Genomic DNA, 26,167 nt, shown 5'->3' on the forward strand with positions numbered 1-26,167 from the left:
GCACTATAGGAAAAGGTTGTGCCAAAAACACTGGTGGTGTGAAAGCACATGCTCAAATTTCTGCACACATCTATATTCACATGCACATATACGAACACTCAGGCACATACAGTCAGACACACTTGCACACATGTATATTCACAATCACACAAACAATACGCGGTGTGTTTTTGTAGAAAGGTTATCAGGAGCAATGTTTGGGCGATGCATGAAAGGTCTGTGGGTAATCTATTTGTGATGGAAAAGGAGAAGGTACAAACATTAACAAAGTGACCAGAAATAGTTCAACATAAACATATTTATATAGCATCCTTAGTACAGCAAAACATCGCAAACTGCTTCACGAAAGCAATATGAAACAAAATTTGACACTGAAAGACTTAACAATGCAGATGGTCGAAGGTTTGGTGAATAAGCTGTGTTTTAAGGAGTATCTTAAACAAAGAGAAAGCAGTCAAGAATTGGAGAGGTTCAAGGAGGGAATTGCAGAGTCTAGGGTCAAGGCAGGATGGTTGCCAATGGTGGAGAGATGAATATTGGAGGCACACAGAATTCCAGAGTTGGAGGAGTTCAGAGTTTTCGGAGGTCCATGGGGCCGGAGGAGATTGCAGGGAGATGGGGAATGGTGAGACAATGGAGGGATTTGAAATCAAAGATGGGACGTTTAAAGTTGAGGTGTTGTGGGCCAGAAGCCAATATAGATTAATTAGCACACAGGTAATGAATGGGTGAACAGAAATTGGTACAAATTAGAAGGCTGGCTTCAGAGTTTTGGATGAACACAAGTTTATGTAAGTGGAAATTGGGAGGCTTGCCAGATTAGCATTGGAATTGTCAAGTCTTTGAGGTAATATGGATCGCTGTGTTTCGGCTTTGAGAACAGCTGAAACAGATTTGGAGTTGGGCAGTGTTCTGGAGGTGAAAATAGGCAGTCTTAGTAATGGAACAGATATGTAGGTGTTCAGGAACTCTTTTCATAATCAAATGCAACATCAAGATTGGAAACAGTCTGGCTCAACTGGTGACTGTTAAGAATGGCTTAGTCCGCCAAATATTTAGTTTGGAGCAATTTTCTGTTCATTCAATACTGGATGTCAGACAAGTAGTGGACAAATCAGAGATAGCGGAGAGGTCAACAGAAGTGGTGGTGAGATCAACCTGAGTGTTTTCATCAACAATGTAGAACCTACTGTAATATTTCTCAATAATGTCATCTGCGCAATATGCAGGTATAAAATAATGGGGAGCTAAGTGAAATTTCTTCGGGAATCCAGAAGTAAAATTGGGAGAAAGGGAAAAGAAGCCACTGAGAGTAACTCTCTGGCTACAACTGGAAGGTAGTCATGAGAATGATAGAATCCCTACAGAGCAGAAGGAGACCATTTGGCTCATCAAGTCTGTACAGACTCTGACTGGGCATCTTACCCAGGCCCTATCCCCGTACATTTCTGATATCAATGTTTCATTAAGTCTCTTGCAGACAGGGACTGTCTGGATTCTTTAATTCAAGTTGCCATTGCTCTTCTTCCTGGAGATGCTGCAGTCCCGGCAGCCAATCAGATTGTTCAGCCGTTCCCGAGGGTAGAAATTGCTGTCCACTGCGAGGTGGAAATCTGACCCTTAGCCTGTTGAACCCGCTGGCAGTGTGTTACTGCTGCAGAACAAACTGTTTTGTATCATTCTGCTCGGGACCTGCACTCCCCTCACCTTGCCCTCACTATGAAATCCAGCCCCATGACTTGCTTGATGCATTTATGCTGTGTGGCTAATGCTGCTGATGATCCCAGCAGCAGGTTGGAATGATCCTTGGTCTGGAAGTTGAGGCCAGTTGTGATCCTAAGAGCTACTGACAGAAAGGTGGCTGTATGCCCACTTGCAACATGTGACAGTATGTGACATGACTCTGTGATAGCTTCCTTTGGAAAGTGAAGTTGCCCCTCAGCCATATGCAAGAACAATTCTACCTGTATACACTTGCAAGAGCATACCAGCCTGTGGGTGCCATGTCCCTCTGGTGAATCATCACCAGCCAGGCACCCCTCCATTACTCTCCCCCTTCATCCAACAAGGGAAGATAGCCCACGAGGGGAAACAATTGTGTGTTGTCTAAAGGAAGTAATAGTAGGCGCCCAGCAAATAGCACAAAGACTGCAACAAAAGATGACTGAAATGTAAACTGCACCGCTTCACATTTGGACTGAGGTCATTTAAATACTCATATACATTTCTGTGATCCTTTGAAACCATCGATGCAAATATGAAATGGGTGTGAATGTAAGGCAGGGCAACTGGAGCAGCAATGATAGAAAATAGGATGTGAGACATCATCACGACAATACCTCCTCACTTGTGTGTATTTCCCCAGAACTGGACAGGTGCCTCTGCTGACTGCAGGAAAGATTATGGGCTGGAGAACCAATGTCATAACATCAGCATCCCATTTTCCACTGCTACCCACCTGATTGATGCCACAAAGTCAATTGAAGGCCAGCTGAAAATTTTAGGCTCTCCATTCCTGTAGGTGTACAGTTTACATCAAACCATTGAAGCATATTCTCTCTATAATCAGCTCTGCTCAGTATAAATCTAGGTTTTGCTTCTGGCTATCGGGTTGACCTCGGGTAGCCAATCAACTGGAACAAAAAAAGCCATTTAGATTTTTTTTAAAGATCTAAGTCAAAATCAACTTGTATGTTTGTGCTGTTTTATTCGTCAAGCTCATTATTTTAAATAATACTTCTCAAATGAAATATAAAAATTGTGGTGTCACGTCCCTTTTGTTAGACTGAACTAAACATATGAATTGCATTTCATTGCTCTTCCAGCCATTGGTAAGAAATGTATGTGGCAGTTACTTTTAGTATTATGTTCAAATGTATTATATCAAAAGAACATATCCTGCAGCAATCATGGTGCAATTTGCTTTTTTTTAGGCATTACTTGAAACTCAAAACCTCTTGCGAACCCAGGTTCCCAATTTCACCTTCAACCTCGGATATTCTGGAAAATTCTACCACACAGGTGAGAATGTCGACCAAATAGCAGTTCAATTCTGATTTTGTCACAATATTGAGATGTCCTTATGTCAGGTGAAATATTGTGCATTGATATAATGCTTTTATTACTGAGAAAATTGAAAGCTACGTAATACACTGTGCTTGTGAGGGAATTAAAAAAATTATTGATTAAATAGATAAAGGAATGGACCCGAGGCCATAGCTGGAGAGGCTATGAGAGGTCAATGAGAATTGCTGATAAAGGTTGGTTAGAATCATAGAATCCCTACAGTGTAGAAGGAGGCCATTCGGCCCATCAAATCTGCACTAACCACCATCGCGCCCAGGCCCTATTCCTATAACCCCACATATTTACCCTGCTAATCCCTCTGACACTAGGGTCAATTTAGCATGGCCAATCAACCTATCCCGCACGTCTTTGGACTGTGGGAGGAAACCGGAGCACCCGGAGGAAACCGACGCAGACACAGGGAGAAAGTGCAAACTCCACACAGACAGTGACCCAAGCCGGAATTGAACCCAGGTCCCTGGAGCTGTGAGGCAGCAACGCTATCTACTGTGCCACCCCGTATCGCCAGGTTCGGAGAAAGTTTTGAAAAATGGAGAGAGAAAAGGAGCAATTAAAAATTTGGAAACATTCCCGAAAAAAGGACAGGAACAACTCTCTGAGCAATTAAATGAAAGAGCGGCTGAGTGGTCAGGAGTTGGGTAGACGGGGGATAGAGGGAGGGAGTTTTTTTTATGGGGAGAGGTTGAACAGAGAGATGATGTCAGGGTTACAATGGGGGAAAGGCTGGCGTGAGAACAGGGATGGGAGATGGAGAAAAATCTGGAAGCACGGGTAGCTGAGAGAATTCCATATGAAGGCTCTTTCCCCTGGGCCATGGAGTTAAAGATGGAGAGGGAGGGGGAAGGGACAGAGGGGTGTATTGATCATTGAGGAAAGGAGCCTGGGATTGTCAATGATCATACGATAAGTTGCTGTGGAGGAAGAGATGCAATATTATAAAACTTGGTCACGCCAGGGACCACCAAATAAATCAAATTAATACAACAACTGAGAGTATATACTCAACAAAATGGCTTTTGAAAAGAGTAGCAACAGAAATTTAGTGAAAGTGGAAATTCTGTGTACAGGGGGAAGGTGGTGTTACATCCTTAAAAACCAAGGTGCAATATTAAAGTATAAATAATCAGTGTGACTAATTCAATTGAAAGGATTTTGCTTTAAGCAAAATGATGGAACAGGTGCAACCCATTGCCTGCAATTCCTGCGAACTCCAGGACACTTCATGTGTCCTTAACCACATACAAGGGAGTGCCTCCAGTTGTTGGAATTCAAACTCAGGATTTCCGAGCTCATGTGGGAGGCAGAAAATTTCCTGGAGTGTGCATTCCAGGAGGTTGTCATCCTGCATCTATGGAGAGGGACGCAGCAAGATGCAGAAATGTAATGGTCATAGGAAGTTTGATAGATAGGCATTTCAGTAACCAGTGTCTATATGGCGTATTACCTCCCTGGTTCCAGAGCAATGGAGATCGCTGAACATTTCTGAGAGGGGAGAAAAGTATCATCATAACATAGGGGAAAGAAAACATCAAATTATGTCCCGAATTTTGGACTTTAAGTAAGAGCTGAGAATTATTTTCAAAATGGACACACAAGTCACTGGCTGAATTGTTGCAGGGTGTTTCTCTCAGAGACAGTGGAACCCCACCCTGTGACCAGAAAGGTATTTCTAAAAGCACCCAGAAACTAATTGTCATCTCTGGTGGAGACAATGGGACATAATGGCCATCCCAACAAGAGATTTCCTGTCTAATGCCCAAACGGATTTCTGTGGACTCACCTTCCCACTCGCAATATATAAAGGATGGATTAAAAGCCAGCTGACTAATTGCCTCAAGTTATCTGTGGGTGTGTATGTTATGTGAGAACAAGTGCTGGAAGTTTGACACAGAAGAAAAAGCCAGCAAGCACACACACAGTATCCCTCCAAATAGCCTTTTTTTATTGGTATATCTTGAATCTCTCCCTCTCTCTTTGACTTCGGAAGACAGTCAGGTCAGTAAGAACCGCAGCTGAAAAGAGAACTAGGAAGACAGACTACAGATCCCTGGAATCACAAAACCGGCTATTCGCCTGCTAAAGTCAACTCTACTTGTTCCCAATGGTGGGGGGAGTCCAGAACCAGGGGTCATCGTCTGAGGATTCAGGGTAGACCATTTAGGACGGAGGTAAGGTGACATTTCTCCACCCAAAGAGTAGTAAGCCTGTGGAATTCATTACCACAGGAAGTAGTTAATGCCAAAACATTGAATGCATTCAAGAGGTGGCTGGATATAGCACTTGGGGCAAATGGGATCAAAGGTTATGGGGAAAAAGCAGGATTAGGCTATTGAGTTGGATGATCAGCCATGATTGTAATGAATGGCGGAGCACGCTCGAAGGGCCAAATGGCCTCCTCTTGCTCTTATCTTCTATGTTTCTATGTTTCCACTGGAATCTCGCATTGCAATGGCTGCAATGCTCAATCACCTACTCCTCACAAGTCAAGGACTGTTCAGTATGCCATTTTTTATACTCACATACTTTGTACTCAATTCTCCCTTCTAATCTGTATGAATGTATGTGCATGTGTTTCACCATTTTCTTGTCTTTGCTGATGATTAAGAGTAGAGTGATGTTAGCAGTGATTGGCTGCATTGTATTTGTTCTGCATTTTGTGGACAGGGGTAACTGGGCAATTTTCCACATTCTCAGATAGTGTTGTTGCTGTACTGGAACTGCTTGGGTAACGGTGCAGTTAGGGTGCAGAATTTACTAAATGATGGAGCATATGGTAGAGCTTATGATAGAAATAACCCTCTGAATGAAGACATTTTTATCAAAATAGTCCGTGGAGTTCTTAACGTGACTGATTTATGCATGGTAGAAGCAATATACATTCAAATGCATGGACCCATTCTCTGCGAAGAAAGGAATATGTTCAAGATTCATATGTTTGTGAGTTACCTTGAATCATGGGGAAACCTAGAGGTCCTCACTGCTTTCTTGATGGCTGTACTACTTCCAATCAGAGATGATTTGCCAACCAATCAGCACCCTTTGTCTTGCTGTATAAATTGTAGCGGTCATTCAAAATTTTGCATTTCTATGTTTGTCCTGATGATTGCAAGATGAAAAACTTCAGCAACATGTCTCTCTTTTCCTCAATATTCAAGGCCAGTTTTCCTCATCACAATCATTTAATTGACCCCATATCGTGAAACTTTGACCTATATTCTCGATTCCGTAGCCAGGGGAAACAACCTCTGTGTCTACTCTGTCAAGCCTTTTCAGCACCCTGCTTTTCAATGAGATCACCTCTTATTCTTCGAAAACCCAGAGAATATAGACCCAATCTATTCATCCAGGCTCCTTCCTGAAAATTGACATGTCACATATTCTTTCAGATTTCATGCCAGGTTGAAATAGCACCTGCTGTATTACTGGCAGAGGTATATAAGTTGTAGAGTAGCATAGGATGGTGGCAACCATCCTACATTCTGTCACGAATCGCCTTCTCATAGACTTTGATAATTATATGCCTCTATCAAGCAGGTGCAGTTGGCAAGACCAGCTAATCAGGGCAGAATTGGTTGTTTACAGAAAAACTGCTGAAGATAATCTTGTTTTTTTTAGATGTCTGGAGATTTCTCAAAATAGCCCACAGACTTCTGCCAATTTCCAGTGCTGTTAGAGAATCGCCGCTTACATTCCTCATTATCCACAGCAAGACTTGTTTTTAGGGAGAATTCAGGAAAATATGTCCAAAACCTGCAAAGTGGGCTTTCCAATGAGGAATCTCTCTTTACATGTTATACATATAAGGTGAAGCGGTGCAACTGGTGGCTGTGAGGGAAGCCAAATAAATATAGAACCCTACACTGCAGAAGGATGCCATTTGGCCCATCGAGTCTGCACCGAGCACAATCCCACCCAGGCCCTATCCCCATAACCCCATGCATTTACCCTAGCTAGCCCCCTGACACTACACTAAGGGGCATTTTGCATGGCCAATCCACCTAACCTACACATCTTGGGACTGTGGGAGGAAACCAGAGCGCCCGGAGGAAACCCATGCAGACACACGGAGAATGTGCAAACTCCACACAGACAGTCACCGAAGCCGGGAATCGAACCCGGGTCCCTAGTGCTGTGAGGCAACAGTGCTAACCACTTTGCCACCGTGCCGCCCCAAATGAAGCAACACCAAAGGGAAGCCCGAACCGTGCTAAAAGGGTATATTGACTGAGATGAACTTTTCTCATTCTTTCTCATGAACTGTACAAGTGTAGGCTAGGTAAATAGCCCACAGTAGGGTGACATGGACTGCAGCAGAGAAAATAATCAGATCTCTGATATTTTATGCTGCTAGTTCATTTCAGGGAGCCACAGGGGAGTTTTGCCAAATTAGCAAGTTCGCTGTATATTCACCAATTCCTTCTGTCTCATTGGTCCCAGAGATAATAAAAAGAGCAATGAATTTTTTTTCAGATTTATGGATTCCCTAGAAATATGAGGCTGTTTGATTGCATGCATGTGGCATTCCATGTTTGAAATGTAAATCTCCATATTTCTATCAACTAAGTCGTCATTTCTCTAAATGTGCAAGTCTTTTGTAACCATGGATACGGCTTCTTGCATGTGAATTTACAATGCTCAGAACTTGCATAATGGCCTGGAACCCCTCTTCTCCCAGCGGGTCAGGGAAAGGGGAGTCATGGCCAGAAGACCAGATTTTGAATATTGTGTTCAGTTTTGGTACTTTTCCGTAAGGAAGGATGTAAATGTGTTGGGGGCGGTTCAGAGGAGGTTTATTAGATTGAGACCTAGAATAAGTGGGTGGTATTATGAGGAAAGATTAGACAAACTGTGCTTGTTTCCACTGAAGTTTAGAAGAGTGAGAGGTGACCCTCGATTGAAGTATATAAGATCCTGAATTGCCTTGATAAGGTGGCTGTGGAAAGGATGTTTCCTCCTGTGGCTGAGTCCAGAACTAGGGGGACAATATTTTAAAATTAGGGGTCACCCTTTTAGGATGGAGATGAGGTGAATTTTTTTCTCTGGACAGTTGTGCAATTTTGGAACACTCTGCCTCAGAAGGTGGTGGAGGCAGGGTCATTGAAAATGTTTAAGGCGGAGGGAGATGAACTTTTGTGAGGCAAGGGTTTGATTGGGTTATCGGGACTACTTGGGAATTTTTGTTTTATTCGTTCATGGGATTTGGGCCTCGCTGGCTGGGCCAGTAGGAATGTAGAACTTGAAACATGTACAGATCAGCCATGATCTTAACGAATGGCGGAGCAGGCTCGAGGGACCGAATGATCTGCTCCTGTTCCTTTTTCATCTGTTCGTGCGCAACAGGACCCCTTGGAAGTCCCCGTGCAAAGACTGCACAGGAATTGCCTGGCAAGTTTAAACTTTTGGTGGGCAATTACCCTGCATCTGGAACAATCCGAAATTCTGATTTAAATCAGAGACTTTGGATGTTTCCGGTTCTCTTTGCAGAATAGGTATCCAAGAAAGGTTAGAAGGATTAAAACCACTTCTCGCTCCTCACTGACTCCTCCTGCACTGACGCCTCCCTGTCTAGCCTCCCTATCCTCCTACCAGGCCCGGGTTGGAAGGTCCACTGAGAAATTTGTAATCTCTGACGGAGTAGCAGTCCAGCCGGCTATGGTTTCCACAGCACGGACGTTTGAGGAGAACTCTTTGCTACTTTGTTAGTCCAGTGCACCTGCTGTATTTCACAAACAGGATCAAGGAACACAATGGCTGCTGCGTGGCAAAGGTTATCTTTACTCCAGTGCGTTTCTTTTTACACCCCTTTAATACTGGAAGAGCATCTTATGATTTAGTCTGTTAATTCCAGAAACTCTTTAGACCCAATCATCACGACCTGAATTTGTTTGGTTTTACAGGGACGCTTGCAGAGGATGAAGGTGATGATTTGCTGCTAAAGTACGTGAATGAATTCTGGTGGTTCCCCCACATGTGGAGTCACATGCAACCTCATCTCTTCCACAACGAGTCAGTGCTGGCTGAGCAAATGATTCTCAACAAGGAGTTTGCATTAGTGAGTATTAATTGGTTTGATAATGTTGTTAAGAAGCTAATTTGAAGAGGAGTAAAAAAGACTACGGCCTGAATTTTACTACCACATGGCTCGCAGAACAGCATTCTCCATTGGCCTCGGGCAGGATCTTAGGAGCCTTGAGCGGGCAAGGGTGTAAAATACTGGCCTATTAGTAATGGTATTCTTAAAGATGCAATTCATTCCAGATAAAATCAAAGTGCCTGAAACATTACACACCTGTTCTTTACATAAATTCAAACATCAGTGTTAGAATTCAAGCGAAGCAAATATATAAATACATATATGTATACAACTTATCTCCAAAGGACTTTCACTCATTCACCCTCCAACACTCATGCAAGCACAGTTTTTTTAAAAATTATTTCATGGGATGTGAGTGTCACTGGCAAGGCCAGCATGTGTTGCTCATCCCTAGTTGCTACAACTGGACACAAGCTCACCCTGTGATCACCAACAATGAGGTTACTGTAGATAACCTTAAGATCTTCAAGTTAGGGTGAGCCAAATCTCAATTCCTATCTTTGATCATTCGATACCAATCCCTATTCAGTAATGTGTGGAAGTATTAAGGTGAACAGGATAAGAACACAGGAATTAGCAGCATGAGTAGGCCATTACGCTCCTCAAGCCTACTTTGCCATTCGATAAGATCATGGTCGATCTGATTGTGGCATCAGCTCCTCTTTCCCATCCGTCACATATAACTCTTGACTCTCTTGTTGACCAAAATTCTATCTACCTGAGCTCTGAATATATGAATAACCCTGCCTCCTCTGCCCTCTGGGGAAGAGAATTCAAAAGAATATCAACTCTCCAAGAGAAAAAAAATTCCCTCATCTCTGTCTTAAATGAGAGAGTGAGGGAGGCTTTTCTGGCCTCCCTGGGGGGGTATTTTTCTTGCAGTGGGAGGTGGCATGCTATTCGCCAGTGGTGGGATCCCCAGGTCCCGCTGCTGCCAAAGAGACTTCCCATTGAGTGCATCGCATGCCACCGGGAAACGATGGTTGGGGTACACTGTAGGCAAGACCAGAAGATCCTGCCAGCACAAGGAACCAGAAAAGTCTGGCCCTAATTTTTGAACTGTGTACCCCAGTTCTCAACTCCCCCATGAGGAGAAACATCATCTCAGCATCCACCTATCAAACTCCGTCAGGATCTTATATGTTTCAATAAGATCACTTCTCGTTTTTCTAAACTGCAATGCGTATAGTCTCAAACTGCTCAACCTTTCTTCATAAGATAAAACTTTCATTTTAGGAATCAGTTGAGTGAACCTTCTCTAAACTGCTTCTAATGCAACAATATCATTTCTTAAGTAAGGAGACCAAAAGTGTACACAGTATTCCAGATGTGGTCTTACTAAAGCCCTGCTTAGCTGCTGCAATACTTACCTAACTATATACTCGATTCTCCTTACAATAAATGCTAACATTCCATTTGCCATCTTAATCACTTGCTGTACCTGCTTACCAACTTTTTGTGATGCTTGTACCAAGGCATCCAAAACCCACTATCATAGTTCTGCAGTCTCTCCCCATTCAAATAACATACCCTCACATTGCCATCACTGAATCCCCCCACCATCAACATCCTGGGGATACCATTGACCAGAAACTGAACTGGACTGGACTAATCATATAAATACTGTGGCTACCAGAGAAGGTCAAAGGCTAGGAATCCAGCAAAAAGTAGATCACCTCCTGACACCCCCTTCCCCCCAAAAGCCACTTCCTACAAGGCACAAGTCAGGAGTGTAATGGAATACTCTCCACTTGCCTGGATGAGTGCAGCTCCAACAACATTCAAGAAGCTCAATGCCATCCAGTTCAGAGCAACCGGCTTGATTGCTCTTCCTTCCACAAACATTCATTCCCTTCACCACCAATGAACAGTGGCAGCCGTGTGTACCATCTACAAGATGCACTGCAGGAATTCAGGGAATTCACCAAGGTTCCTTAGGCAGCACCTTCCAAATCCACAACCACTACCATCTACTCGGGGATTTTCACAGTAACTTAATTGCAATGTTAATATAAGCCTTGTTGTGACACCAATAAATAAACCTTAAACTTTTATCGAGAAGAACAAGAGCAGCAAATACCAGGGAACACCACCACCTTGAGGTTCTGCTCCAAGTCGCTCACCATCCTGACTTGGGAATATATCACCATTCCTTCACTGTCGTTGGGTCAAAATTCTGGAACTCCCTCCCACACAGCACTATGGGTGTACCTACACCTCAGGGACTGCAGTGGTTTAAGAAAGCAGCTCACCACCACCACCTGATGAGCAATAAATGCTAACCTAGCCAGTGATGCCCACCTACATAAATGTATTTTTAAAAAATACTGATTTTCTATTCTTCCTCCCAAAGTGGACATGTTCACATTTTCCCATATTATGTTCCATCTGCCAATTTGTTGCCCCCACTTAACCTATCTAGATCCCTTTTTAGACTCTTTATGTCCTCTTGACAACTTACTCACTATGTATTGCCGTGTCATCAGTAAATTTAGCTACCATACATTCAGTCCCTGCATCCAAGTCATTGCTATACATTGTAAGTAGTTGAAGCCTCACCACCAATCCCTGTGGCACTCCACTGGTAATAGCTTGCCATCCCGAAAATGACCCAATTATGCCTGCTCTCTACTTCCTGTTAGCTAACCAATACTCTGTCCATGCTAATACATTATCCCCTTTGATGTGGCCCCTTATGAAATATCTTTTGGAAATCCAAGAACACCGCAATTACAGGTTCCCCTTTAATTACCTTGCTTGTTACATCCTCAAACAACGCTAATAAATTAATCACGCATGATTTCCTTTCACAAAACCATGTTGACTACGTATGATTATACTATGATTTTCTAAATATCCTGCGACCTCCTTAATAATGGATTCCAGCATTTTCCTATGACAGATATTAGGCCAGTTAATCCATGATTTCCTGCCTCTGTTTCCCTCCTTCCTTGAATAGAAGTATCACATTTGCAATTTTCCAATCCACTTGGACCTTTCCAGAATCTGCAGTCACCTCTTTTCAGACCCTAGGATGAAAGCCAGGAGAAGCTGTTGGCTTTTACTTGGAATCATAAAATCCTGACAGTGCAGAAGGAAGCCATTCGGTCCATCAGGTCTGCACTCACCTCAATCCCAGCCAGGCCCTGTTCCTGTAACCCCAGATATTTACCCTGCTAATCCCCCGACACTAGGGTAAATTTAGCATGGCCGCACATCTTTGGACGGTGGGAGGAAACCGGAACACCTGGAGGAAACCCACACAGACATGGGGAGAACGGGTAAACTCCACACAGACAGTGACCTGAGGTCGGAATTGAACCCGGGTCCCTGGCGCTGTGAGACAGCAGTGCTAACCACTGTGCCACCATGCCACCCCAACTTCTAATGATTTTCCCAGTATCGTTTCATTGGTGATTGTGGGGTTTTTTTCTCATTCCTCTCTACCTTTTACCTCTTGATTTTCAAGTGTTCTTGGCTTAGGTTGTGTTTGCCTTCATGGAAGACTTATAAAGTAAGAGAAAGAATCATCATTCCTGGCAATCACTCAACTGACAACAAGCGGCTTTTTTTTAAAAATGGAGCACATGAACAGAACAGTTGCAGTTTGAGCTTTTACTCACTACTTTTATATTCATGATTAAAGACAGCTTTCTTCACCAGATCAATCTGCTTGAATTTGTTTTACATAAAACTCATTGCTGGTGTAAAGCAAGCTGCCAATTTACCATCTCTTGATTAATGCTACTGCATAAGACCCATTTCACCCCAAACAAGTCTTCCCAAAGCTGTAGCTCGGTTTGTGACTTACTTGGCTTATACGCTCTATATTTAAGAATGAATCCGTTACTGCACTGTATATTTCACTGGAAGTCATGTGGAATGTCCACCAAGTTATCTCTCTTCCAAAAGGCAAACACATTGTGCTGACAGGCCATTGTGTGTGAACTGTTATTTATTACAGATTACTTAATATACAGAAGCCATATTACCCAATATATTGAATCTGTATAATCTTTAAAATTATGCTAAAATTCCACAGGATTTCTCAGGTTTTCTGATATAACTCTGGCAGAGGAATCCCCAGGAAAACTGCATTTCTTAAGGGTTCCATTGGCCACTTGCTGTTATCTTCCAAGACTGGGGTGATCTCCATGGAATTTCATGGCCAATTATGTTAGAGTCAGTATTTAATGGATTAAAATAGCCTTTTGAAATATATTTTATAAGTTTGACCAGCAGCTAGATTAGTGTATTGGTAGGCCTTCCTAACATGCTATATAGGGAAATGCCAAATCGAAGTTTGTCCATGAAAGTCGATCCTATCTGCTGGCAGATATGGATGAGTGGAAGGGTGAATGATTGAATCATAAACCCACTATGCACTCTATGAGGCACAATGCATTTTGAAGGCCAGGTCTTATTATCATATGATTGGCATGCTGTACAAGCTGCAACTATAGAGTGAGTAGGCAATTAATAGCTCCGCTGCAGAACAAAGTCAAAATAATGGACTTGAGGTGAGGCAACCACAGGATATGGAGGGAGGGAATTGCTTGTACAGGCTGTCAGAAGATCAGATTTTTGTGACGTAAAGAACAGCATTTATGGTTGGACTGCTCTTTGCCTAATATCATTGGGCAGAGCCTGGATACACTCTTTGATCGATGATACCTCAAATTTGGGTGTGTAATATGTGCATCATTGGAGCCTGGTCAGCATATTGAAAGTAGGCTCCCAGCTGAAATAGATGAGGACTGTAGCTGGCCACGTGAAGGCCACATCAAAGACGTCAAGATTGAGATGAGGGTGATAAATAGTGCACTGCCATTTTCAGCCTGCTGCGGCTTATTGCCATTTTATGGAAACCATAAGTATTCAAGTAGGATCTTCTAACAGGACTAAAGACCATGAGAAAATTCACAGTATGTATTGAGGTGACGGTTTACAATTTAACATTGTCAGGGCAGAGCTTCACATGACAGGAGCCCAAGTTTTGAATGTGAACATGAAAATAAATCTCACAGGCTACAAGTTGGGCACAGTGATGCTGTTTCCTCAAATTCCCATCATGCAGAACTCTGTTCTGGGAATGGCAAATTGTAAATGTTACTCTTCCAATCCAGAGGCTGCCATGATTTAAAATGCAATAAGAGGAGCTATTATCAATAGTTAGCTGGTCACAAATCATTCATAATGAGGATTTCAGAGAAACAGATGTCTAGCCAGCTGTTTCTGTTGATAAAATTGCCAGTTTCCGGGTTGAATTCCTACCTTGGGTGACTGTCTCTGTGGAGTTTGAACATTGTCTCCCTCTCCGCGTGGGTTTCTACTGGATGCTCCGGTTTCCTCCCAGATATGTGCAGGTTAGGTGGATTGTCCATGCTAAATTATCCCTTAGTGTCTCAAGATGTGTAGGTTAGGTCGATTATCCATGGTAAGAACACAGGGTTATGGGCGGGATGGGGGAGGTAACTGTGCCTGGGTAAGATGCTGAGTTGTTGCAGATTTGATTGGATGAATGGCCTTCTTCTGCACTGTAGGGATTCTATGGTAGATCACCTCATTGTGAATGCTTGGCTGACCTTCAAAATTCTCAGCAAGGGGTCTGTTTACACAGGTTGAATACAGAGTAGGTAATGGCAAACCTTCACTGAAGAAACTGCCACAGAAACAGAAGATGTCAAAGAATTGCCACTATTATTACGTGATTTATTGGTTCTGTGCATTGTGCATACTGGGCGAGAATGTATGAAAGATGCAGGGGACATGGAAGGAGCATGGGGGTAATGGAAGACATATGGAAGGAGCATGGAAGAGGCATGGGGTGCGTTGTTTACGGCTTTGGGTTGGCAGAGGTGTGAGGACTAGAAGGCCTGGTGGTCTTCACTGTAACTGGGGCAAAATCCCAAAGAACTGAGGAGGCCTTCTTACCAGCTCACTTCAGCACTCCCACACCTCTCTGGCTGCCTCTTGGTATGGCTCCACAGGCAGTGAGTCCACCACAAATATATGGCTGATAGGAACCCTTATCAAGAAGACAGGTCTCCAAGTGGGGAATCAAACTTCCCACCTCATCCACGAAAATCTGACCTTGATCCACTAAACTCTCATTATCCCTGTATCTCTCACTTTCTACATGAGACTCTGTGTCCCTGTACCTCTCACTGTTCTCCACCAGACTCTTAGCACCAGACTCTCAGTTCCCTATATCTCTCCAGCAGCCCCTCAGTGCATCTGTAGCTCTGTTTTCATGAAATCCATTTATCTTTGAGTCCATGGGTGCTAAATTTACAATCTGTGGAATTGTCACATTTAGGATACAGGGTGTTCCGATGCTTATTGAATTGGTCTCTGCCTATAACAAGGGTGAACTCTCTGGGAGTATTTTGATAGGTCTCCAGATCAGTTCGAGTGTCAGTGAATAACTCTTCTTAAGACAGTGAGTTTTGGAGAGTCTGCCAGCCAGATGTGTACCAGATCCAGGTACAGGCAGGTCCCACTTAAGTTAAAAGAAGGAAGCAAGGAAATAAGCTCTAAATTAAAGAAGGAGCTGCAGTTAGTAGACTGACTGTTTACTGTGTATTGCTGGGGCACAGGTGCCCCTTTGGAATCATAGAATCCCTACAGTGCAGAAGGAAGCCATTCAACCCATCAACCACAATCCTACCCAGGCCCTATTCCCGTAATCTTTCATTTACCCTGCTGATGCCACTGACACTTGGGTTAATATAGCATGGCCAATCAACCTAACCCGCACATCTTTGGACTATGGGAGGAAACCGGAGCACCCGGAGGAAACCTATGGGAAGAATGTGCAAACTGCACACAGACAGTGACCGAGGCCGGAATTGAACCCAGGTCCCTGGCACTGTGAGGCAGCGGTGCTAACCACTGTGCCACAGTGCCGCCCACGACGGTGGTGGTATTCTGCTTGACACGGCCATGGATCTGAAAATGTGATTGTGAGCTAGAGTTTGAGTATACTCAGGAATCCAGGGAGACAGAATCGCAGAAGGTGAGATTCAAACACTGTGAGCTGGCCCATTGGTAAAGCCCCAAGTGTGAGCAACTTTTTGAGAGAATTACAAGGTCTAATCTTTGAAATTGAGGCTGGGAATTCCTTGTCAGATAGAGGGAGCTATTCTCCAGCCCTGTTAGCCCCAAGTACAAATCCTGCTGGGCTGGTGAATTTGGCTGGAGGATTGAAACGGGATTTGTGCCGGAATTTAAACAATTTCCGATGCTTCTGGCTCATCCCGGCTGGTGTAATCAGGATCTCGCCCAGAAAGCTCATTTGCATTGATTTTAATCTGATTAGCGAGATTAAAGTTGAATTCAGCGGCCTCCCAGTGTGCTCCCATGCTTCTCCCTCCCTCCCAGGAGTAAATCATCTGGCCAATTACAACAGGTCTCTATAAGCGGGGAACAGGTGCCATGGACTCTGAGTGAGAGCAAGGTCAGCATTCACCTCCAGAGCGCCCATGGTCAAAGCATCCATTTCCAGAGGGCGAGGCCTTTGGTGACCCCATATCAGAGTGTCGCTTACACTTGGGTGGACACTGCTACCGACAATTAGGGGGGCTTGAGGCCGGCGAGGAGCCACCCTTGCTGATGTTTTAGGTACTGTACATGTCATTTATGGTGTGAATCATCCCGAGCTCAAAAAAAGTCTAAGTTTGAGTAGATTGCAGTCGGGATCACACCAACCCACCCAATGGAAATCGAACCGCATTTCCCACACCTCAAAGTTTTTTGGGAGAATTGCGCCGAGAGTCTCGATGGGATTATTTGACTTGGTGTTTGTGACATTTGGGAGAGTTCTTAATAAATCCATGAACTCAGTTTTGGTTGCATCTGTCATTTACTCTGTAGTGTAACGTGTTCAACCACAATTTGTTTATTAATTCGCATGTGCCTCATACTCACCTGAATGTTTAAATATAAGATACATATTGAAAAATATTTGAACATTCTGAACTTGTAGTAAATTTTGCTTTTGTTTGTTCAAAACCTGTGGAATCTTGTGGCTTTGTTCCAAAAATGTGTCTTGAACCTCAGCCATTATCCACTTGAAACAAAACATTATTGGTTCCCAACTGGACTCCCCCTCCCCCCTCCCATATCCCTGGGTCTGAACAAGGGTCGTAATATTGTTCAACACCAGACTCTCAGTACTCCTGTACTCACACTGTTCACCACCAGACACTCGGTGCCCCTCACATATCTCTCACTGTTCCCCACAATACTCTATGCCACTGTATCTCTCACTATTCTCTGTAAAACTGGAACAGCCATTAAAATCGACATTAACAATATAAAAGTATTTACTGCAATCATCTAATATCAACGATAAATTCCAAGGAGTGCGTTTATTTGGACTGAGCCTATTTTTGTGGCGATACCAATTTGATTTTTGCCTGTACTTTGATCTGCTATTTTGCAATGTCATGAGAACCATTGTTTGGCCACGTGGAACAATAATAATCAAGCAAGCTTTATGATGAGATAAAATAGACTTTTATAAGTTTAAACAACGTGGATAAGCTGTAGCTTGTCCAGAATATTTATCATTTGAACCCTCTGGCTGTTAAATTTCATCATTGCTTTTCAGAGTGTGCAATTTCTTTATCTATTCATGTAGGATGATTGCATATGCATTTCTGGCACAGATTATTACAAAACAAGTCCCTAAAAATGTACAGAGCACAGGGCACTGCCCCAATCACATTCTCCTTTAGATATGTGAAAAAGGACATCAGTTTACTGTGTTTAATAACCTTTCTCCATCTCAGAGTGAAAATCTGGGATTGGCCAATCTCTTTAAAATTCGGAAAGGTTTCGATAGAGTGGTTGCAGAAAGAATGTTTGCTCTTGCAGGGCGGAGCATTACTAGAGGCCATCAATATAAGATAGTCACCTCAAAGTCCAATAGGGAATTTGGACAAAATTTCTTCACTCAGTTATAATATAAAACTCATTACCACAGATTGTGGTTTAAGCAAATTGTATATATGCGCTGAGAAGACAATTGGACAGGGGAAGGGAATAGATGGTTAGGATTATGAAAGAGTCGATGATGCAGGTCACTCGCCATCTTCCTGACCTCTTCTCTCAGGTTAAAAGAAATGGGTAATAACAAAATGATTCGCAAAGAGAAAGAATTTGGAAAGATAAAGGGCATTTTAAGAGTCTTCCGTTTTAAATTTCTGTGCAATCCCAAAGCAAAGACATATTGGCCTGGAACTTATGCTCCCCATCAATCGGTTTGAAGGTGGGGTGACGGGGAGGTCATGAATGATGTAAGATGGCCTTTGCGCCATCTATCTGCCTGTCTGAATATTTCAGGGGGTGGAGGAGGTAACAGGTGGCCTTCCCACCCTTGGACCTAATAGCCACTTATGGGCCTCATCCCATCTCTATTGGTATTTTACCTGGAGTGCGGGGAGGCCCACATCATGTGGGAATCATAACAGCTTTAGGGAAGTGTTGGACCAACTTTGGGGGCTATCTGTACCAATCGGAGGAACTCTTCTAAAAGTCTTCCTCGCCTGATTAAATCTTACTCACCCCCTCCTCCCCAGTACTCTTGAACTATGGACGGCATGGTGGCACAGTGGTTAGCACTGCTGCCTCACAGCACCAGGACCCGGTTTCAATTCCGGCCTTGGGTGACTGTCTGTGTTGAGTTTGCAGGGTTACGCTGATTGGCCATGCTAAATTGCCCCTTAGGAGTATTAGCAGGGTAAATTTATGGATTTACGGGGATAGGGCCTGGGTGCTGGCTCGATGCTGGGTCAATGGGTCAAATGGTCTCCTTCTGCACTGTGGGGTTCTATGATTCTATGAACTCGCCTTCTACCCCACCCTGAGAAGCTGTGTTAGCATGCAGAATTTCAGAAATCCGGTATTTCTGCTTGCAGCCACAAAACATCATTTTGGGTTACTAAGTAAAGACCAATGCAATACGTTTAATCATTTCCTACCTTGTTTTCTCATGACAAGTGGAATCATTTGAATATGGAAACAGTATCATAAGATGGAGTAAGAATTGTACAGTTATTTCCTCTTTAGATTAAAAACTTTATCAATAGCAAAAAATTGACCTCTATTAAGACCTTTGACTATGAGGAAAGTGATTATCTATGTTGGAAAAGTAGCAAACGTGGCTGTTCATCACCTATATTTGCCCTCCAACTGAATTGGCTGGAGGCGGAGCTGGAGGCTGCGGCAGCTAAAAATTTACAATAGAATAAACATGGCACTGTCTCAACGACTGGAGTAACAAGGTGGTTCTACAGCCAGCTCCTTCAGGGCTTGGCAAGCCATGCATGCTGCCACTAATAGAGCAGAGAATAAGCTGTATTGTCTGACTGCACTTGTAAACCAGAGTTAATTGTCTGGCTGCATTTGTAAACCATTGACGGAACTCACTATCATTGTGTAAGATTTGTTTCTACAGTGAAGCCTAAGGTCATCATTAATCTTCATCATTCATATTTTTCACCTTCAATCGGGTTCTATGGATTTTCCTAAAACGTTCAATAAGGTACCACACAAGAAGCATATTGTAAAGACAGTGGTTCATGGAATTAAAGGTAACATTTTCACGGAGATAGGCAGGTGGCTGGAAGACAAAATAAAGCGTATTTCAGACTAAAAAGTTGTGGAGAGTGTGGTTCCTCAGGAATAGTGCTGTTCCCATTACTATATACATGAATAAGCTGGACTAAAATAATATTGAAACTTATTGATTTCACATTGGATGGGTATAATGAATTGTGATGGAGATTGTGAAAGACTGCAGGAGGACTTAATTCAGCTCAAAACGTGGGCAGGTAGATGGGAAATGCAGTTCAGCAACATAAAATATATCAGAAAAATTCTTCACACCAGACGGTGATTAGAATATGGACAATGCGCTGTTTTGAAGCAGAACTCATTAATTATATTTAAAAGGGCATAGAGTGTTGCTTGTAAAGAATATAAAGAGTATGGGGAACAAATGGAACTGTGGTCTTGCACTAGATTGGCAATGCAGAAAGAAACATTAGTGTAAGCTTGACAAGTTGAATAATGGCCTATTTCTGTGCTGTCACATTCTAAGGTCTTATCCCATTGAATCCTTACCGTTCAGAAGGAGACCATTTGGCCCATTGAGTCTGCACCAACAACAATCCCACCCAGGCCCTATCCCCATATATTTACCCTGCTAATCCCCTGACACTAGGGTCAATTTAACATGGCCAATCCCCCTAACCCGCACATCTTTGGACTGTGGGAGGAAACTGGAGCACCTGGAGGAAACCCATGCAGACACGGGGAGAATGTGCAAACTGTACATAGACAGTGACCCAAGGCCGGAATCGAACCTGGGTCTCTGGCACTGTGAGGCAGCAGTGCTAACCACTGTGCCACCATGTCACCCTGTTGTAAGAAATTGTGCAAAAAGAAAAGAGACTTGAAAACTTTGATTACCAGAGCTGAGCTTGCCTTATACTTGATTATGAAGGACTAGGATAAAATAAATAGTGAGAGATATTGACCACTAATCAGTGAGTTGATGTTCAGCTCCCATTTTAACCCTGTCTCCCTGATGCACGATTAAATCACTCGAGAGGCTGGATCGTACCCGGGAAATAAAGGCTTTTATTAGTAACAAGAATGGAGCATACTGTACAACAATACAATCCCAGACTAAAGGGTCACCCGGCAGTGCAGTGACCTTTATACTCCTACAGGTAGGCGGAGCCAACCGGAGTGTACCACAGAACAATACCAACAGGTAGAACACCCCAACCCTAACCCCAACAGTGACAACAGTAACATATGTACAAGTACCCATAGTGCTGACCATCTATGGTTCAGTACCCATAGTGGTAACCATCTACGGTTCACCACACTCCCCAAAACAGGAAATTGGTTAAAATAGCAGTGCAATCCCGATGCAGCCCCACTTATCACCATTTTAACTAAGTACCTAGAAGAAGGGCTGTGGCAGCTGCCACGCACAGGCAGTGATCATATCAATATGTTAAATTCAGAATATAATTCGGACCTCAACAATATTTTAACTAAACGTTGCAGCAATGGCGCGCAGGACAGACCCACTCGTAAAATTGGGTAGTTGTCAGAAAAGGGGCAATAAAATTAAGTGATTTCAAAACATTTGTGTTTCTTTTTTTGGTCAGGAATGCATATCTAAGCCTCTCAAAGAAACCATGGGCCTCCATTGCCATGGGAGTAACCCCTCCCTCCCCCCACCTTGACCAAATATCACCCAGGAGGAAATATCCTCCCAAAAACAACACCCGCCAGCTACATACCTGACTACCAGTAGGTTCCTAGTGCCTAAAATCACACTCCTGCTCACCAGCCAACTTGTACTTCCCATCAGATTCACTCAGATGAGGTCCTGGGTTCAAATCTTCCGGGGCGCACCATTTGTAAGTATGGACAACTTGCCATCCGGTCTGGTCCATCCCCAAACAACTCCTAGCAAGAGTTCATCTTTAAAAAATATTCTTTCACAGGACTCGGGTGTCACTGGCTGGACCAGCATTTATTGCCCATTCCTAATTGCCCTGGGGAAGGTGATCTCCCTTAAACTGCTGCAGTCCATCTGGTGCCTTCTCAGCTGAGAATATGCAAATTTTAAATAATACCAAAAATAATTAAGAGGGAGTTTAGCAAAAATGTCTTTATGCAGTAGGTGGTTAGAATGAGGACTTCTCAGTTGCAAATCTTTGCTGAAGAAATGCCCATAAATTTCTTAACAGGGAGTTATGGACATTTGCTTGAAAAAGAGTAACTTAGAAGGATATGGGGAATGAACATGAACCTAGGATTACACCAAGTTGCTCAGGTGGAGAATACACCAGTTCAGACTTGACTAGCCATATGGCTCATTTCTGTTCTGTGACATTCCATGAAATATGAACATTACACTGCCTTCAAGGAATTATTGCTCAAAGGTAAAAAAAATCTGTCACACACAAGTGTGCTGAACTGTGTAGCATCTGCAAAGGGCAGGGACCTGAAGATTCTTGATGGAAAACAGAAAGAGGCCTGCTTTTCCCCAGAATCAATAATCTACTGGTAAAATTGTAGGAATGGAAATCATTGTATATTAAAAGTGTTTGCAGAATTTTGTTACTGTGTTAATAGTTAAGGAAAAAGACAGGAATTCTGCACATTGTTGTTCTTAAAACAGAAGGGTTAATTTTAGATCTTGATGTCTGGATATGTTGCCACCCCATTCACTTAACTTTCTTATTGTGCATTACATGTTAATTTAATCCCATTTTCTTGCACAGACTGTCTCAGGAATATCTTTTGCAGTATGATTCTGCCTCAAATGAATAGACTAAATTGTACTGTAAATTTGTTGGAATTAGGTAGAAAGGAGTTTGCACATTCTTTCCGTGTCTGCGTGGGTTTCCTCCAGGGTGCTCCGGTTTCCTCCCATAGTCCAAAGATGTGCGGGTTAGGCGGATTGGCCAAGCTAAATTGCCCCTTAGTGTCAGGAGGACTAGCTAGGGTAAATGCATGGGGTTATGGGGATAGGGCCTGGGTGGGATTGTGGTCGGTGCAGTTCCGAAGGGCTGAATGGCCTCCTTCTGCACTGTAGGATTCTATGATTCTATGATCATCACTGAGCATAGCTGCAATATTTTACATGTCCCTCAGAGATGACGTTCAAAATCAGTTTACATCTGAGCAATCTAATATTTGTCTTAGTTTAATTTTCATGTGTTGTTTTCTTTATTATTAACTCCTATTCTTAGTTTGTCCTTTTTTTTGCCAGGAATGCAAATTAGCATTTTTCTTTCTACACTTCTCTGTTTCATACATTTTAGTTCCTTTTCCTTTGGTGTTTTTTTTCTGATGTTTGAGCCCATTTGATTTCCAATATTATTTTTGATTTTTTGCCTGAGATTTGGGCAACATGGACAAGGCTGCATTTATTGCCCTTCTCCAAGGGCGGTGGTGGATTTTCTTCTTTAACTACTGCATCACTCCTGTGGTGATGGGGGAGACAAACAGTATTAAGTTGGGAATGACATGATTTTGGCTCAATGACAATGAGTTAATGAGGATATATAGAAATCATAGAAATCATAGAAACCCTACAGTGCAGAAGGAGGCCATTCGGCCCATCGAGTCTGCACCGACCACAATCCCACCCAGGCCCTACCCCCACACATTTTACCCACTAATCCCTCTAACCTACACATCTCAGGACACTAAGGGACAATTTTTAACCTGGCCAATCAACCTAACCCGCACATCTTTGGACTGTGGGAGGAAACCGGAGCACCCGGAGGAAACCCACGCAGACACGAGAAGAATGTGCAAACTCCACACAGATAGTGACCCGAGCTGGGAATCGAACCCGGGACCCTGGAGCTGTGAAGCAGCAGTGCTAACCACTGTGCTACGTTAGCATGGTGTATGACTTGGAAGTAAAGTTGGAGGTTTTTTCAGGATTTTACTGCTTTGGCCCTTCATGGTGGTAGAGATACTGCTAGGTGCTTTGAGGCAAGCTTGGTGCACCCTGTGGAAAGTACACATTAAAGCTGCAGTCAGGGAGGGAGCGAATACTGATTCCTGTGGTAGAAGCACTGGCCAAGCAAACTGCTCCATCTGGATAATCCTGAGCCTCTGAGTATTCAGGTGAATGGTGCGTGTCCAATAGCAGTACCAACTTTTGCCTTGTAGATAGCGGTGAGGCTTTGAGGAACGAAGAGGTAAGCCACCCATTGCAAAATACACTTCTCCGCTTCTCCATCAGTGTTAATGATACGACTCGGTCAGTTCAACGTCTGGTCAGTGATGACCACAGGATGTTGATGGTGAGAGATTAACAATGGTGATGCAATTAAAGATAAGAAGGCTCGTGGCATCACGGCGGCACAGTGGTTAGCACTGCTGCCTCACAGCGCCAGGGACCCAGGTTTGATTCCAGCCTTGGCTGACTGTGTGCAGAGTCTGCACGTTCTCCCCACGTCTGCGTGGGTTTCCTCCAGGTGCTCTAGTTTCTTCCCACAGTCCAAAGATGTGCGGGTTAGGTGGATTGGCCGAGCTAAATTGCCCTTTAGTGTTCCAAGATGTGTTTGTTAGGGTGACTAGCAGGGTAAATACATGGAATTATGGGCCTGGGTAAGATGCTCTGTTGGAGATTCATTGTGGAGTCGATGGGCAAAATGGCCTCCTTCCTCACTAGGGATTCTATGAACAAGACCTTTTCTTGTTGAAATGGTTGTTTCCTGGCACCTACCAGAGCAAGGTGAGGAAATGGTGACACAGTGGTAATGTTAGTGGACTAGTAATCTGGAGACGCAGGCTAATACTCTGGGTACACAGGTTCAAATCCTACCATGTTGGAATTTAAAGTCAATTAATTAATAATTCTCAAATTGAAAGCTAGTCTCAATAAAGGTGACTGTGAAACTGTAATCGATTGTCGTGACGGTCCATCTGGTTCACTAATGTCCTTTGGGGAAGGAAATCTGTCATTCTCACCTGACCTGGCCTACATGTGACAGCAGATCCACACTAATGTGGTTGGCATTTAACTGCGCTCTGAAACGGCTTAGCAAACCACTCGGTTCAAGGGTGATGCTTATATTCTATGAAATAATTTTTTAAACGTCAGCTGGTATTTGCCAGCTCAAACCTGGATTTTGTCCAAGTCTGCTGCAGTTTGGAACGCGTTCCCTCATTATGAGAGAAGTTTTGCTAATCACTGTAGAACGTCCAGCACACAGCTGAACACTTGACTTTGCGCTTTTTAAAATAATTTCAGCACTGTTTCTTATTCCCGTCTGTTCCAATTTTGTGTTGAATCCACTGAGCCCGGAATTTCTGGGACATACAGCTCAGAGTGTGAACAATGTTCACTGGGGAAGACAAGTTTGGAGGAGTTCCTGTAATAAAAGCAAAATACTGCAGATGCTGGAATTCTAAAATAACAACAGAAAATACTGGATAAACTCAGCATGTCTTTGATTTGATTCATTATTTTCACATGTATTTGTATGCACTAAAAAGTATTGTTTATTGTGCGCTATACAGATGTAGCATACCATTCATAGAGAAGGAAAGGAAAGAGTGCAGAATGTAGTGTTACAGTCATAGCTAGTGTGGAGAGAAAGATCAACTTAGTGCAAGATAGGTCCATTCAAAAGTCTGATGGCAACAGGGAAGAAGCTGTTCTTCAGTCTGGCAGCATTTATGAAGAGAAACAGAGTTAACGTTTCGAGTCCAAACAGCTCTTCGACAGAGGGGTTCCTAAATGACATCCTTACAAGATCTCTAGGGAATATGTCACCAGCCAAGTGCCGATGGGAGTTCTATTGAAGCCCTGGGGAAAGTTGCAGTAACTGGTTTGGCCGACGACTGACTTTATTAAAATATCTAACAGTTCCCATAGCAACCCTCAGATAAGTAGAAAAGGTAAATACTGCAGATGCTGGAAATCTGAAACAAAAAACAGAAAATGTTCAATTGGTCAGGCAACCTCAGAAAGGAATCATAGAATCTATACAGTGCAGGAGGAGGCCATTTGGCCCATCAGGCCTGCACCAACAACAGTCCCACCCAGGCCTTATCCCTATAACCCCAAATATTTACCCCACTAATCTTCTTGACGCCAAGGGCAATTAGCATGGCAATCCACCTAACATGCACATGTTTGGAGTGTGGGAGGAAACCAGAATTCCCAGAGGGAATCCATGCAGACATGGAGAGAACGTGCAAACTCCACACAGACAGTCACCCGAGGTCAGGATTGAACCCGGGTCCCTGGCGCTGAGAGGCAGCAGTGTGCCACATGCTGCCCAAAATGTGAAGTGGAGATTGAACCCCAGACCTCACACATGTAAAACATACACTCTTCCACTGAGATGCACCCCGACAAAGCATGACGTGAACAAGGACCTGAACCCTGGAGCTTCAGATTAAAAGTCTAATGCTCTACCGACT

General features: G+C 43.3%; 1 protein-coding gene across 1 annotated transcript in view; it reads left to right on the plus strand.

Annotated features, from left to right (window-relative positions):
- ndst3 (N-deacetylase/N-sulfotransferase (heparan glucosaminyl) 3) overlaps positions 1–26,167 on the plus strand; it is a 538,252-nt gene that overhangs the window by 397,885 nt on the left and 114,200 nt on the right. The window contains exons 4-5 of the mRNA XM_078235192.1: positions 2,934–3,021; positions 8,985–9,139. Coding sequence (XP_078091318.1) covers positions 2,934–3,021; positions 8,985–9,139 — 243 coding nt within the window. The remainder of the gene's footprint in view (positions 1–2,933; positions 3,022–8,984; positions 9,140–26,167) is intronic.

The sequence above is a fragment of the Mustelus asterias genome, chromosome 1 (assembly GCF_964213995.1).
Source record: "Mustelus asterias chromosome 1, sMusAst1.hap1.1, whole genome shotgun sequence".
Classification (NCBI taxonomy): domain Eukaryota; kingdom Metazoa; phylum Chordata; class Chondrichthyes; order Carcharhiniformes; family Triakidae; genus Mustelus; species Mustelus asterias.